Source organism: Lepisma saccharinum, chromosome 8 (genome assembly GCF_977018435.1).
Source record: "Lepisma saccharinum chromosome 8, izLepSacc3.1, whole genome shotgun sequence".
Taxonomy (NCBI): domain Eukaryota; kingdom Metazoa; phylum Arthropoda; class Insecta; order Zygentoma; family Lepismatidae; genus Lepisma; species Lepisma saccharinum.
This window is the reverse complement of record NC_139236.1, coordinates 42,861,461-42,874,794: the sequence shown is the minus strand read 5'-3', so window position 1 is coordinate 42,874,794 and position 13,334 is coordinate 42,861,461. Positions and strand designations below refer to the sequence as shown.

Here is a 13,334-nt window from a genome sequence, read left to right as displayed (position 1 = left end):
GGGGGAGAGAAATAGAGAGAGAAAGTAATATAGGTTACATTTTAAAGATTCCTAGTTTGCATTTCTGATTTAGAAACTGTTTGCATTTTTAAGGATATTTCAGTTGTATATAGTGTCTGAAGAATATCTTTAAAAACGTAGCCTACTATTACTACTGCTGTGGGAAACAGAAAATTCCAATTACCAGAATTTATGACTACGAGTACAAGAAGAAAAAAGGTTATTAATAATAATAACTGAAGGGCTCGGGTGTAAAACATAGTAAGTGACACTTTGGTGATTAGTTAGTTCATTAAAAAAAAAGATTATTGGAAGCTATACTGTCGCTAAATAAATTGTTTTCGTGTTGTGTTTGCCTGTTTTACAAGGCTTCAGTGGAAAGGACGAGAGAAAGGAAGAAAAGAGGAGGGAAGAAGTGGAAGTGGAAGAGAAAGAGAAAGAGCGAGAGAGAAGGGAGAAAGAAAGTTCACCGAGTCCAATGCAAATTTTATGACATGGCAATTTCACTCGAAAATTGAAGGATGGTACATTTTACTTTGCAACTGAAAAATGACCAAAATGTCACTTACTATGTTCTACACCGGAGCCCTTCAATTAAAATAAATAATACGTACAAAGAAATTTCTCATTACAAAATTTGAACTCTGAATTATTCAACTCTCCTTGAAAAAATAACATTGTTATAAACTATGTATTGTACATTATTCCAAGAAGAATTTATAAAACATCGGCTAATATTTCAGAAAAAATAGAACGTAACATTCCTGGTTTTCAATGGAGGCAAAATCGTCAATCAAAATTGACCATTTTGCAATTTCTTTTTCAAGTGGCAATATTTATAGATTATTTAATATCTCCTTACCCATTGATGAAAAAGAAACTTTGAATGGTGCGACGCCCTCGGTTCACCCCCCCCCCCCCCCGGCTACTCCTCGCTATGGGCCTGCAGTTATTACATACAATGTTATCAGTAATAAGAGTTATCATATTCTCACGAATATGAAAAAAGAATATCAAAACATAAATTTCCCCCATGTCTAAAAACAGAAATTTGTAATAACTACAAAATTTACTTTTGATTCTCGGGGGTGATCTAAGGTTGGAATTTTCCGGCCTTGTCCTCACTGGGCCTCACTCAGCCTCAAATCAATGGGTGCCTGGGGGCAAACCTTGGGTGTCAAGGTGCTGATCACATCACCTCCAAAATAGACGAGATCGAGAGTGTGTGGCCCTACCCCCCACATTCCCTAAACGTGTCTTCTTGGGACGATGTTATAAGTACGGGAAACTACCTTTTTTCTTTACAAAATATACTATTCATGATCCCCGACCAGAATTTTTTAAAAAAAATGAAAATTAAAAAAAACTAAAATAAGTGAGAATAAACATAAAATATGAAAAGAATCTACCCGTTTCTTCAACAATATTTTACTACAATATTACATATATGGTGTTCAGTTGACTCGCAATGCGATACGAAACAAGTTCTATGTTGAACAACTCCCTCTTTTTTTAAAAAAAAAAAAAATCATCCCCTTCAGTGGGTTCATTACGCCGTCAGAGTGCGCTTTCGTCACTTGAATGAACCAATAATGCTTTTGTTGCTTCTGCATGAGCAGATCATATTACCGAGGAACGCGCCGTTCGCTTCCTGCCCTTGTTGGATGAAAGAATCATTAATCTCCGTCAATGACCCGCCTAGGCTTTTTATCTGGTTGCATGACTTCGCCGACAGGTGGCAGCTCGATGTTTTAGATGGGGGATATAGATGTTCCGAAATGCAAGAAGGTCGTCCGTCTAACCAAAGCACTCACTTATTAGGTTTATAAACGATTCCCGTATAAGGTTCTCGAAGGTTAAAATGCTCCTCTGCAGGGTGTTATTTTGTCTTGTAAACATCGACATGAAACCAAACATCTCTTTCTGCAAGGCTCCTTCGTTCATTCGGCGAGTTTTTGTCATTGGGCGCGATTTTTTGCCAGGATCCACAAGGGGAGCCAAGATGGGATTTTTTAGTAAAAAAATAACTGTCAATGTATAATAGCATTCTTGTTGTTAACACTCATCTGATATTCTGTCTCCCCTCACTTTTTTTTTTGGAGTGGACTCGTATTAGTTTAGTGTATATTACGAAACCAACAAACTTTGCAGTTATGACCACCGAAGCAAGGTCCACACGATAATAATTTATACACTCAAATGACCACACAAACGAAATAATCTAACATTACCGCAAGACTACTGTTTGAAAATATATTGTATTGATGTAGTGGTCGCATCAGTTGAACATTCTTCGATTAATGTCTCCCTCCACTCTTTCAAAGATTCTGAGAATTATTAAGAACTACCCATACGAATAAGAAGAAAACCTATTCTGCAAGTGCCAACAGGAATAAAAATAGGACACACAGATCCTGAAATAATCGCTTCCTTGTAATGCGTTATGTGTGTTGTCTTGTCTTACTCCATACGATGAGCAAACTTCAATAGGAAGTTCTTCTATCGCCGTAGAATTACGCAACACACAAGACGCATTGTAGGGAAGCCAATATTTCAGGATCTACGTGTCTAATTTTTGTTGCTGGTGGCTGCTGTATAAAGGTGGATATAGCTTTGAGCTCCTTGACTTTCAATATGAAAAATTGGGTTCCTGGGTATGCATTAATCTACGCTTAAACATCCTCCGAAAGTCTTTACTGCCGAAATCAGTCATTTGGTGCAAATTTCGTGTGGAACTCCAACCGCGTCACACGAATATTTCAGAATAGATCACTTCCGTATATTCCAACGTGTGTCAAGTAACTCTTTATAAGGCAAATGAGTACAGCTGTGAGAAGAAACGAGTACAACTTTCCTTGAACGAGAAATAAAAAGCAAAACAAACCATTGAAACAGACCGAAAATCACCAGGAAGGAAACAAATGACATAAAAATCGATGTAATGTAACTGGTGCTGAGGGGTAGCTACTGAACGTCGAAGTTGGACACGCGTGCTAGCATTGACTGAGTCACGCATGCCTCCCGCTCCCCCTTCATCACGCAGGGTTGCCACGTGTACTAAAAAAACTACCAGCAATAAAAATATCCGTAGGCTCGTCTATGACAGTTATATTGTCAGAATCCGTTAAGAACATTTTACCAACAAATGCCCATACTTTAACCAGTACATTTAGTAACGGAACTTTCTACATGCCTAATAAAATACAAAAATGCCCAGTCCTATCTACATAGCAAATTATATTTTACATAGGATGTACTAATTCGAGTAAAAATTATGCCGTGATTCAACCCTAAATTTATGTGTGTATAGAAATTATCACCGTCTCGCGATTTCTTCATGTCCTGCAAAATCTTATAATGGGGTTCTGGGTTCGAATCCCAAGCAAAAGCACATTACACAATGGTTCGAATCCTATTTCTAACTCTGCTTCATCCATCTAATGGACTTAATAATTATTAAATAAGAAAATACAAACCTACTAAAGTAGGACATATTAAAGCAATGAAAACTGATTTCGTGCAACTGCCTTGTGGTAAAACTCATAATGAAGAGATCCCAAGTTGTTTTCCCGGTTCAAATTGCAAATGGAGACCACCAGGCTCACGTCGACGGCCGAATTTAGTCAGGACTGTTCTTTCTTGTCAATCCATTGTAAAGTTTATTTTAGTGTGATACAGTGTGTCTTCATTCAAAGTTCATTACGAAGATGAGGATGAATGATGATATGATCAAACAGATGAAGACACAACACAAGCCTCATAGAGTATTATACTGGCCATGGGTCAAGACGCCAGAGCGTCGTTCGACTGCAAAATGCAGTCCGTGGAAGTGATGTCGAGGGTGTCTTGAGGTAGGTTCACCCCTTACACCCCGGATTACATAAATATTTACTTGTAACATATGCAATTAAGAAATAACGAAAAGCAAAAATGAAGAAATAAAAAGAACTACACTTGGCCCTTTCTTTTTCATGGAATAATATGTATGAATATTTTGTTGCTGCTGTCCCATCCAGTAACCTACAACATTTCAGGTGTGACTGAAGTCCGATACTTCTTCTGTCTGAATTTTTTTCGTCAATAAACCAAGGATTCCAGTCTACTACACCTCAGATTGATGTAGCATAGAGGAAACGCGAAACTTTCTACGTGGAATTTAATACGGTTACCTGGCAACGCTGATCTGTGTTTTCTGAGACCACTCGGCAGCCATTAGCTCTGCTTGAACTGACGTGCGGAAGTAGGTCAGATAGCTATGGTTGTTTTATATCCAGTCTGGTAAATCCACAGGAACGTATAAGCCTTGGGCACGTATTTACGCACGATTTTTGATCATCCCTATTGTTTTCAACAACACCTTGGTCACAAACTTTCGATTCTGAATTCCCGCGAACTTTTAATTATATAACTATTGTTTTTATCATACGAAAAGAACACTGTTGAGGAGTGAGTTCACTTTTACAAACGTGCACACACAAATTTCACCATCATGCATAATTTTTCTCCTTCAAAATTTATTTTACATTAACAACCATGGACGTCGGGAGGGGGTTGAACGGGTCCGTCGACCCCTTAATAACAGAAATGAATTTCAGTTCGTTAGCATACGACCTGTATAACCAAGGTATAAACTGCATTACATCTTTACATGTAAAAAAATTTGTGTAAAATACAGAAACCACGTTATATTTTCATATTCCAAAGAGTAAATGGTTCCATAGTTTTCCAAAGTTTTTTTTATCAGAGGGCACACAACATAAAACTTTATGAGTAAAATTTATCCGTAAATTTTAAATCCTTTTCTTGAACGAGGTGGGTAAAAGTTTATAACAAAATAGAGTAATTATGAATTTCAATACACTAATTGTATGAAATGTAAAGACATAATGGAATCAGTTGGCAGAATATTCACTCATCTAGTGGATCGCGTAGAAATGTCCCCCATTTATTAACAACAACAATAATAATAACATTCATAATAATGAATTGGGAACGTGATTGGTTTATTGCTATTAGTTTATAATAGTTATTATTGTAGAATAACAATTATAATAATTATTAATTATAATATAATACATTATTATAATTATTATTATTATTATTTCCACAAATCTAGGTTTATCAATTGACTGATTCCCCTGCAAAAATTTCTGGCGATGCCCATGTTAACAACACAATTTGTAGTTGAATCTACTTACTGCGATGCATCCTTAGGAAGGTGGCACTCAGTCTTAGGATGCTCGTCTTATCCATCCGCTTTGTCGACGAAGCCACCATTGGTACCAAAGTGGCTAACTCGTTGATGTACATATTCAGTTTGTCCCGACGCATTTTTTCCGCCAGGTTCCGCATTATGCGGCTTGAGCTGCAAAGAAGAAAGAAAAGCCATGAGCACAAACAATCTCGATTTCCAAATAAATAAATAAATAGCAACAGTTTTTTTTTACGTTAAATGTAAATATACCTATCGCTACATTACCATTATTAAACATCCAAATCTGCATATGTTTATTTCTGTACCTTGCATTTTAGGAAACAAAAATTCCAATACCAGAAAATCCGTTTGTTTTTACTTTTACAGCAAGTATGTAATGTCATGACTATTTTGTTGCTTTGCTTTCTAATCTGTCATAAATACAAGTTTCATTGAAATCACACAAAACAATGCAAGGTTATTCTTGAGTGTCATCAACCCAAACTTCCTAGAGTCAGCCTTGACAGGAACTACTGAAGGAAATTTCATAAAATCAAAGAGATGGCCTTCTTCGCACATGTGGCAGTGCAACACGTGTCGTGCACGATAACAACCAAATAGCAACTCCAGTTTGCGAGCTTGACTGTCGTGACCAATCACAAGAAATAAAATGCAGGACTAACGTAACATTAAAATCTTCCACTAGTCATATATTGTTCCCTTCAAAGCTGAGCAATCTCCATGTAACAGACAATATTGAAGTTTGTTTGGCAGACTCTGAAACGTTTGGTTTACCAGAAAGAAACTTGAGACCGGTGCACTTCGTTTATCCTATCACCATTGAGACTGGTGCGCTTTGGTTTACTTAACAAGACCTATTTCTTTCTTATCTGGCAATAGATGTCTCTGGACATATAAATCTCAGATTTATTAAAATACTAGTTCAATGACTTTGTACAGTGGAATGCACGAGTATTGTTCGGTAAATTATCCATGAGTATTTTAGAGTATGCTGATGCAGAGGCTGTCTGCTGTTTGCTTGGCGTTTCGTTTAAACTCTCACTGGGTTAAACAAATTGCATGAACATGATGATGGACAATTTCCTTGGTAATACTACAGCGCCTAGAATAACGTAGTGTGGAAAACGGAATGCTTCTGCGCTCTCTGGCTGGTTCCACTCGAAAATGATCCGCTAGAGGCGCTGGTGTTGACCCCGGTGCTTGGTGTTCGACTGCTTATAATGGAAGTAAATGGAGTTTTCGCTGCAACGTCTGATTCTTTTACATGAGCATTTCTATGAATGTGATAATTGCTATGATATTTGGTACAGTGGTCGCGAAGATATTAACGAACATTCTAGACAGTCGACCACGTCCTGTTATCGTCATACTTTCGTTAATAATACGGGAGAAAAAATACGCGTGGAATGTTCTTGGCAACTAAATTTTTGTGTATGAATTAGGTTCATTATTATCATCATCATCATCATTTCTTTTAAAGATATACACACTGAAGCATTTGCATTTCTGATATTTACTGTCTCTTTTCTTCCGCTTTAAACTAATCGCGGCGATGATGATAATGATGATTGCATGAAACGACAAGGGGAACCCCACAAAACTTTCTTAGTGCCATCGACATGAGCGTAAGGAAACTTTCAAACCAATGGGACAAGCAACACGGGATGTTCACACTGTCACAGTAGTGACACACACTTCCAGACTGTAAAATAGCATTCATTGCACATGAGGGTCCAAACAGCAAACGACACGTTCATATGGCGTATTCGCGTGCTACTTGTTACTTCGGTCGGAAAGCTCCTTAAAGGAAGGGTGCTGAGACCGAACCGACGCGCTACAGGGGGAGTTCCCAACTAAGTGACAAGCGACATGGTGCCTTCAGTCTATTAGCAAGCGTTGCTTGCGATCAACAGATATGCGACACGATAAACCGCACATTACAACAACAGATCTAGGCGACACGATAAGCCACACATGTCGCTTTGTCGCTTCTGCGTCGCTCAAACTGGGCAATAGATTGCAACATGTTGCCGTGGTTTGTTTTTCGCGCATACGCGATGCAATGAGTGTCTTGCTTTAGTGAGATTGCGCACCAAAGCGACAAGCGGCACGCGACACTTATCGCTTGAGGATTTCACCAACCGAACGCTGGCCTGTGCTTCCCGTCATGCCGCTACGATGTGAAATGTTGCTCTTGATTGGCTCCTTTCCAAGCAACATGTGTCACTTCGGTATGAAAGTTGCCTTGGACAGAATGACCCGTGTCGCTTTGGTGTGAAATCCTCGTCTCGTTTGTCGCGTGTCGCTTTGGTCTAAAATCTCCTTGAGGAAACGGTGCAGTCAGAGCTTTTGTCCCTACGGTTCGAAAGGCTGCATTGATTTCCGACTGCTCGCTTTCAAGCGACATTTGTGGTTTGTCGCCTCGGTATGAAATATCTCTCAGGATACTATTTATATTCTAATAACATAGAAAAATAAACTCAGTCCAAGACCTGACGTCCGGAATCACATTGCGATGTCTCTTCTTGTGTTACGCATCCTATTTATTTATTAATTTTATTTTACTTTTCCTTCCAAATTAATGCCATTTCGTGACTGCAAATCACTCCACAAATATAACTGTTTCCATCAATTCACTCACCGCCTTTCTGGAGAAACAAATCTACACAATATATTCCAAAAACTAACTTAAGCCGCATTACTTTCATAACAAAATTAGAACCTGGGTCGATCGCACTGCCATCTACTTGTCATCGTCTCGGGGAACCAGTTTCTTGGGTCGTTTTCCACACTACGTTATTCAAGGCGCTGTAGTAATACTGTACAATTTATATTGTTCGCGAGTTTGTAAGTCTGAATAAGTTCATCGCTTTGGTTTGTAAGCTTACAAGCCATGTAAATGACATAATTTTACATAACAATTACACACTGATAACTGTGAAAACAGAATTTCTGGCAAAACATACGTCATATAGTCAGCCTATCTTACAATAGGCTTACACGATACGGCTTATCTAATGTAACTGTTTGTTAACTTTTAGGTACTTTTCCATAATTCTCTGATTGTAGTAGGAACATGACGCAGGGTTGTCTGTGAAACAAGGTATTGCCCTATTTTCGAACTTTTACCGATAATTTGTGCCAAATAATATTTAGGATCAGACAGCCCTCGGCTAAGAGCCGGTCTCGATGATATTTCCCGCGCCACTTTTTACATAACATTTGATGATTATTTGATGATAAGCAATTTTCATTGCTTAATTGACACTTCAATCGTTAGGATGATTGTATTCTGTTTTTCCAGGTCAAGTTCTGACGTCAGCACGAAATTAAAATATCACTAGTTTAAAGCTAAGAAAAAACAATAGAACTTGTCTCAATATACTGTAGTTACGTTCGACACAAAATCATATTAAACTGTTCTCTTTTTCTGAAAATAATGTGCGTATTTATAGCAGAGTCCAATAGTCCAACACACCGAAAATAAGGTTTGTGTTCACTATCCCATTCTATTTCCAGTGTTGAAAGTTAATCATGACGAAATAATGGTAACCAAAATGTTCCAGCATTACAATAAAGTTAGTAGGTCTGCGTTTAAATATTTATGGCAGACCAGTGATTCTGCCCAGAATCAAGAAAATATGGTGGAAAAAATACACAGCCGGCAACATTGATTCTGTGACACAATAGCCTTGACACGGAGAAGGTTCCGGACGCCTCGTATCGGAGGAAAAACAGTGAAAAGGGAAGGGAATTGGATGTGGTGTTGTTGTCGAAGGACGAAGCCGAAAAACAAACACGGATAACAACGAAAATCACGCCTCCCACTTCAAAAGTCTCGCGTAAACAAATACAGAGGAGGGCGGACTACCGGTTCAAAGGAACAGAGATTCTTACATTGACCAGTTCCGACGGGGATAAGGAATATACACAGGAATTCATTGGTTTTTGACTGCGTCACAATATTGGAGCTGTAGTTATGGCAGAAGGAGGGAAGAAATATTCAAGAATTCTTAAAAGTAAATTCTTGGATAATACTCTTTCAAAATTATCTCTCAAGAGATTGTGAAACGAAGTAAAAAATTGAGGTGGGAATGTTTTCTTTATTCGTGAGAACTAAAACGTATTTTGAAAATAGTTATTGGTTGCACTGGCCTACGCAGAATTTCTGTTTCGGAAGGGACTGGAATTGTAAAGATGGGATATTACATAGTTGCGTACTGGGTGGATACGATATAAAATATTTCATTATTATTATTAAAAAAAAATCGGGCTGTATTTTTTTAAGACAGGATTTCAGTTATCACTTTCGTTTTCACCGAGTACTTCACTGCTCTCATTTCAAAATTATTATTTTCTCAAAATTTCAGAAGGGGCTGCAGCCCCATCAGCCATCTCTCAGTACGCCAGTGGTTGTATGTTTATAAAAGTTTCAATTGGTTATACTTTACAATCGTCTAGAAGATTCTTTTTTATTCGTTGACTGATTTGGTTGTTCGCTTTTCTGAGACTTTTTGGCTAATTCCGAAGATGGGAATGAATGATGATACTGATGCATGGACACTTACAAACACTCATGCCCAGGGCGGGATTCGAATCGAGACCCCTGGCATCGTAGCACAATCTACTACCACCACTCCGCCACGGAAGCCGGCAGTCTTTTTCTTTCAAAGTGAAAGGGGGCATAAGCCTTCTCCCATTATGAAATTCCTAGGTACGCCACTGTTCTTGGCGTTGTTTAAATGTAATAAGCCAATTTACAACTGGCCAGATGGAATATTCTGGATAAGTCCCTTTTATCTCTACCTTAATATGTTTTCATCTTATTACGACGCTCAACCATGAGACACAACGTTTTCTAGTTACCCCCTTTTGATAATCTTCGGCAGGCGCCCATGGTTGTATAGAGAATGATGGAAGTGAAATCAACGATCAGGTGTGCAGAATTTCTCAACTAATGGGCCTGGCAAAATGCCAACTGTGGGTGGAACATAGTTACCAAAGTTGTACAAGATGTATATAATTTTGCTGGCATTAGATGGACGCACAAAACTGAAAGGTTATGTAATAGACAACACACCCACCCATTTTCTCTATGCCACGAAAGTTGAAGAATTCGACCTTCAACGAATGTTATCTCTCATACGTCAAAAATACGTCGCTCCCCTAACATCGGCTTGCTTCTTCCATACATTATGTATGTTCCGACGATGCAACAAACAACTCGTACCTAACTGACCGACAAAAATCTGAATGAAGTGTGTAGGCAGCTAAACTCATGGTGGACTGAACACCAAAAAGTGTTGCCAACTTCTTAACAAACGATTTTGTTTTGCAAACGTACGTAAATATTATATTGTTTTCATAAGCATGCACAAAAAAAAATAATGGGCTCGCGCTTAGCTCTATTCTCTTTGTTTCGGGCGGTTCAGGGTTCGATTCCTGGTAGGAGCCCCCAAATATTTCGGTCGCGAGGACAATTGGGGATGTACCTGTAAAGAAGAAACCCACAAAACAGCGGCGATGGGACTCGATGCACTAACCAAGAGTCACCCAATGAAAATGCCCCTTGAGGATTGTTGCACCATGGAGTTTACGATTTTTCACAAAATAATTAACGTGCAATCAATGACTTTTAATTTGTACTAATTCCTTTCGCTGAACATGTTTCTTTTTCTTAATCAAATGTTTAATTGTCTCAACTAAAGAGCATTCCCTGACATTCGCTACGACACTTGGCGGCAAACGGCCCGGCGTCAGCTCTTGTCTTTCCCGGTGAACGGGGTCCGCGACAGTCGCACGCTACAGTCTTGTTTTTTCCGCTCTCCCTGCCTTCGCTCTCTTTCTCTTTCTGTTGACGTTGCAGACTGACGCCAGTATAATCCTCCCTCGGAAGTTGTGTTGTGTCGTGTCCGTGTGTTGAAGATTGTGGCTTAATAAGGCACCACAAATGTTTACATTACAACAAAGGATTTATCTTGATTTACTTGTTACTTCGGAAAGAGGAATTGTGGAGAAGTGCGACGACATTTTGCAACGAAATTTCCTGGTGTTCCCGTTCAACATAGGACCACTATATTAAACCTTGTAAAAAAGTTTCGAGTAACAGGGTCAGTTCTGAATAAATAAAATAAAAGTGGAAAGAAAAATGGGGAAATCTAAAAAATAAAGTATACAAAGGCAATCCGCACACCATTCGTGAGTTAAAACAGAGTATTGTACGAGAAATCGGGAGAATTACAGTGACGAACTTGCACGTGTAAATGCCAATTTCCTTCGGAGATGCGAGGAATGTGTTGCATTAGAGGGACATTATTTTCAACAACGTCTGTAGTCAAGGTTAGTACACAATATGAAAACTGTAATTTTAATAAGCCGACTCTAGCGACTGTCGCGGACCCCGTTCACCGGGAAAGACAAGCGCTGACGCTGGGCCACTTGCCGCCGAGTCTCGTAGCGAATGTCAGGGAATGCTCTGTAGAAGTAAGTTACATATATAGATTACGCTCAGTAGCGTGCGCCGGATTTTCGGAAGGTGTTGGGAGATTACATATACTTTTTTTAGCAGTCAGCTCTCATTTTTCCATCTTCTCCTGTCTTTTTTACGCTCTTCTTTAGGAATACTGGGTCAAAGGGAGGGGAGGGGTTATGACCCCCACCAAATCCCCTTGGGAACGCCACTGATAATGCTGCTATAACTGTTATTATCATATTTTTATCAATATACTTGCTTGAGTTGGTTTATAACTAAACTTTACGCACAAAAAGGCTAATCGGGCTGAACCTACAGTTTAAAGTTGGATCCGGACCACTATGTGCCTGCACTGGGTATGGAATCCGGGTTTAGCAATATATGTATGAACGTATACATACAGTATGTATGTATACACACAGTGTGCTTTATATTATCGTTAGCTTGCTGTGTATGGTACCGTGTTGTATTGTAATATCTCTGCTAATTGTTCACTTTGTATTTCTGGGTAAGGAGTAGTTATTAAAATACATCCATTCTATTACTTTAAAGCCATGGTGACAATTGTGAACCAAAACTTCAGTTTCCAATTTATCAGTCTATTTGCAAATTTTCTTCAGAATCGTCCTCCAGGTCTGGGCATGAAATTAGCATACAGTTGGCAACGATGGGGCTAGCCTGCACGAGCAGAGAAAACCGCAAAAAGCAGTTAGTTATGCAACTCAATTCTGTGTCTCTTGCTTTTTTTTTATTATCTTCTGAAACTCGCACTAATACTCTGTCCGTGACAATGACTACAGAAAGTAATTTTTACTGCTGAAATATGAGGCAATCACCAGTTCAAATCAAGTCTTTTTATGCACTTTGGCAATGATGACGACAGTGCAACAGATACAAAAAAGCGCTCGTGCCCTTCATTATTGAGGGTTGTGTCTATGTGTTCTTGGTGCGAAAGGTGACTGTTTCAGTAACTAAAGCCATAATCTGAACTATGCAAACACTGAATAATCCAATCAGCTTGCAGTGCTGCCATCAGAAAATGCAGAACTTAACCAATATAAGAATGCTCCCGGCAAACTCGTCAGCTAAAGTGCACAGCCATTTGTTTTATTTTCTCGCTTCACCCTCTATCGTGCATGTAAACCCTGCGACTACAGCGCCACAGGGAAATTCCTATCTTGGTCTAGCCGCCAAACACGTATAATCTTCGAGCTGCAATCTGGGGCGGTAATTCTGGCCGGCTGTACCCCTATTACGAACATCATGCAGCACTGCAAGCTGATACAAAGGGAGCCCGGGGAAAATTTTCTAAGGGGCGTCAAAATCTACGTGTCATTTTAAGGAGGAAACCTTTTAAGGGAAGATTTAAGAAAAGAAGATTGATTGAGTTGGTGTTCTTAAGTTCACTTTATGCACAGTAAGGCTAATCGGGACTGGACCTACAGTTTAAAGTGGGATTCGAACCACTATGTGTCTCCACCGGGTATCGAAAAGAAAGGATGAGATTGAGAATGAGAGGAAGGAAGAGAATTGAGAAGCATGGAGAGAGGAAAAGAAGAAAAATAAAGTAAGAGACAGAGAAGGCAAGAAAAAAAGTGAGGCACGGAAAAAGAGGAAGAAAGAAAAAGAGACCAAAGAAGGTAGAGA

At 39.1% G+C, this 13,334-nt stretch overlaps 1 protein-coding gene across 2 annotated transcripts in view; it reads right to left on the bottom strand.

Annotated features, from left to right (window-relative positions):
• Positions 1 to 13,334, bottom strand: part of LOC145990965 (uncharacterized) — a 361,786-nt gene that overhangs the window by 131,244 nt on the left and 217,208 nt on the right. For both annotated transcript variants that reach the window (XM_083126550.1, XM_083126551.1), the window contains one exon: positions 5,199 to 5,365. In XM_083126550.1, coding sequence (XP_082982676.1) covers positions 5,199 to 5,365 — 167 coding nt within the window. The remainder of the gene's footprint in view (positions 1 to 5,198; positions 5,366 to 13,334) is intronic.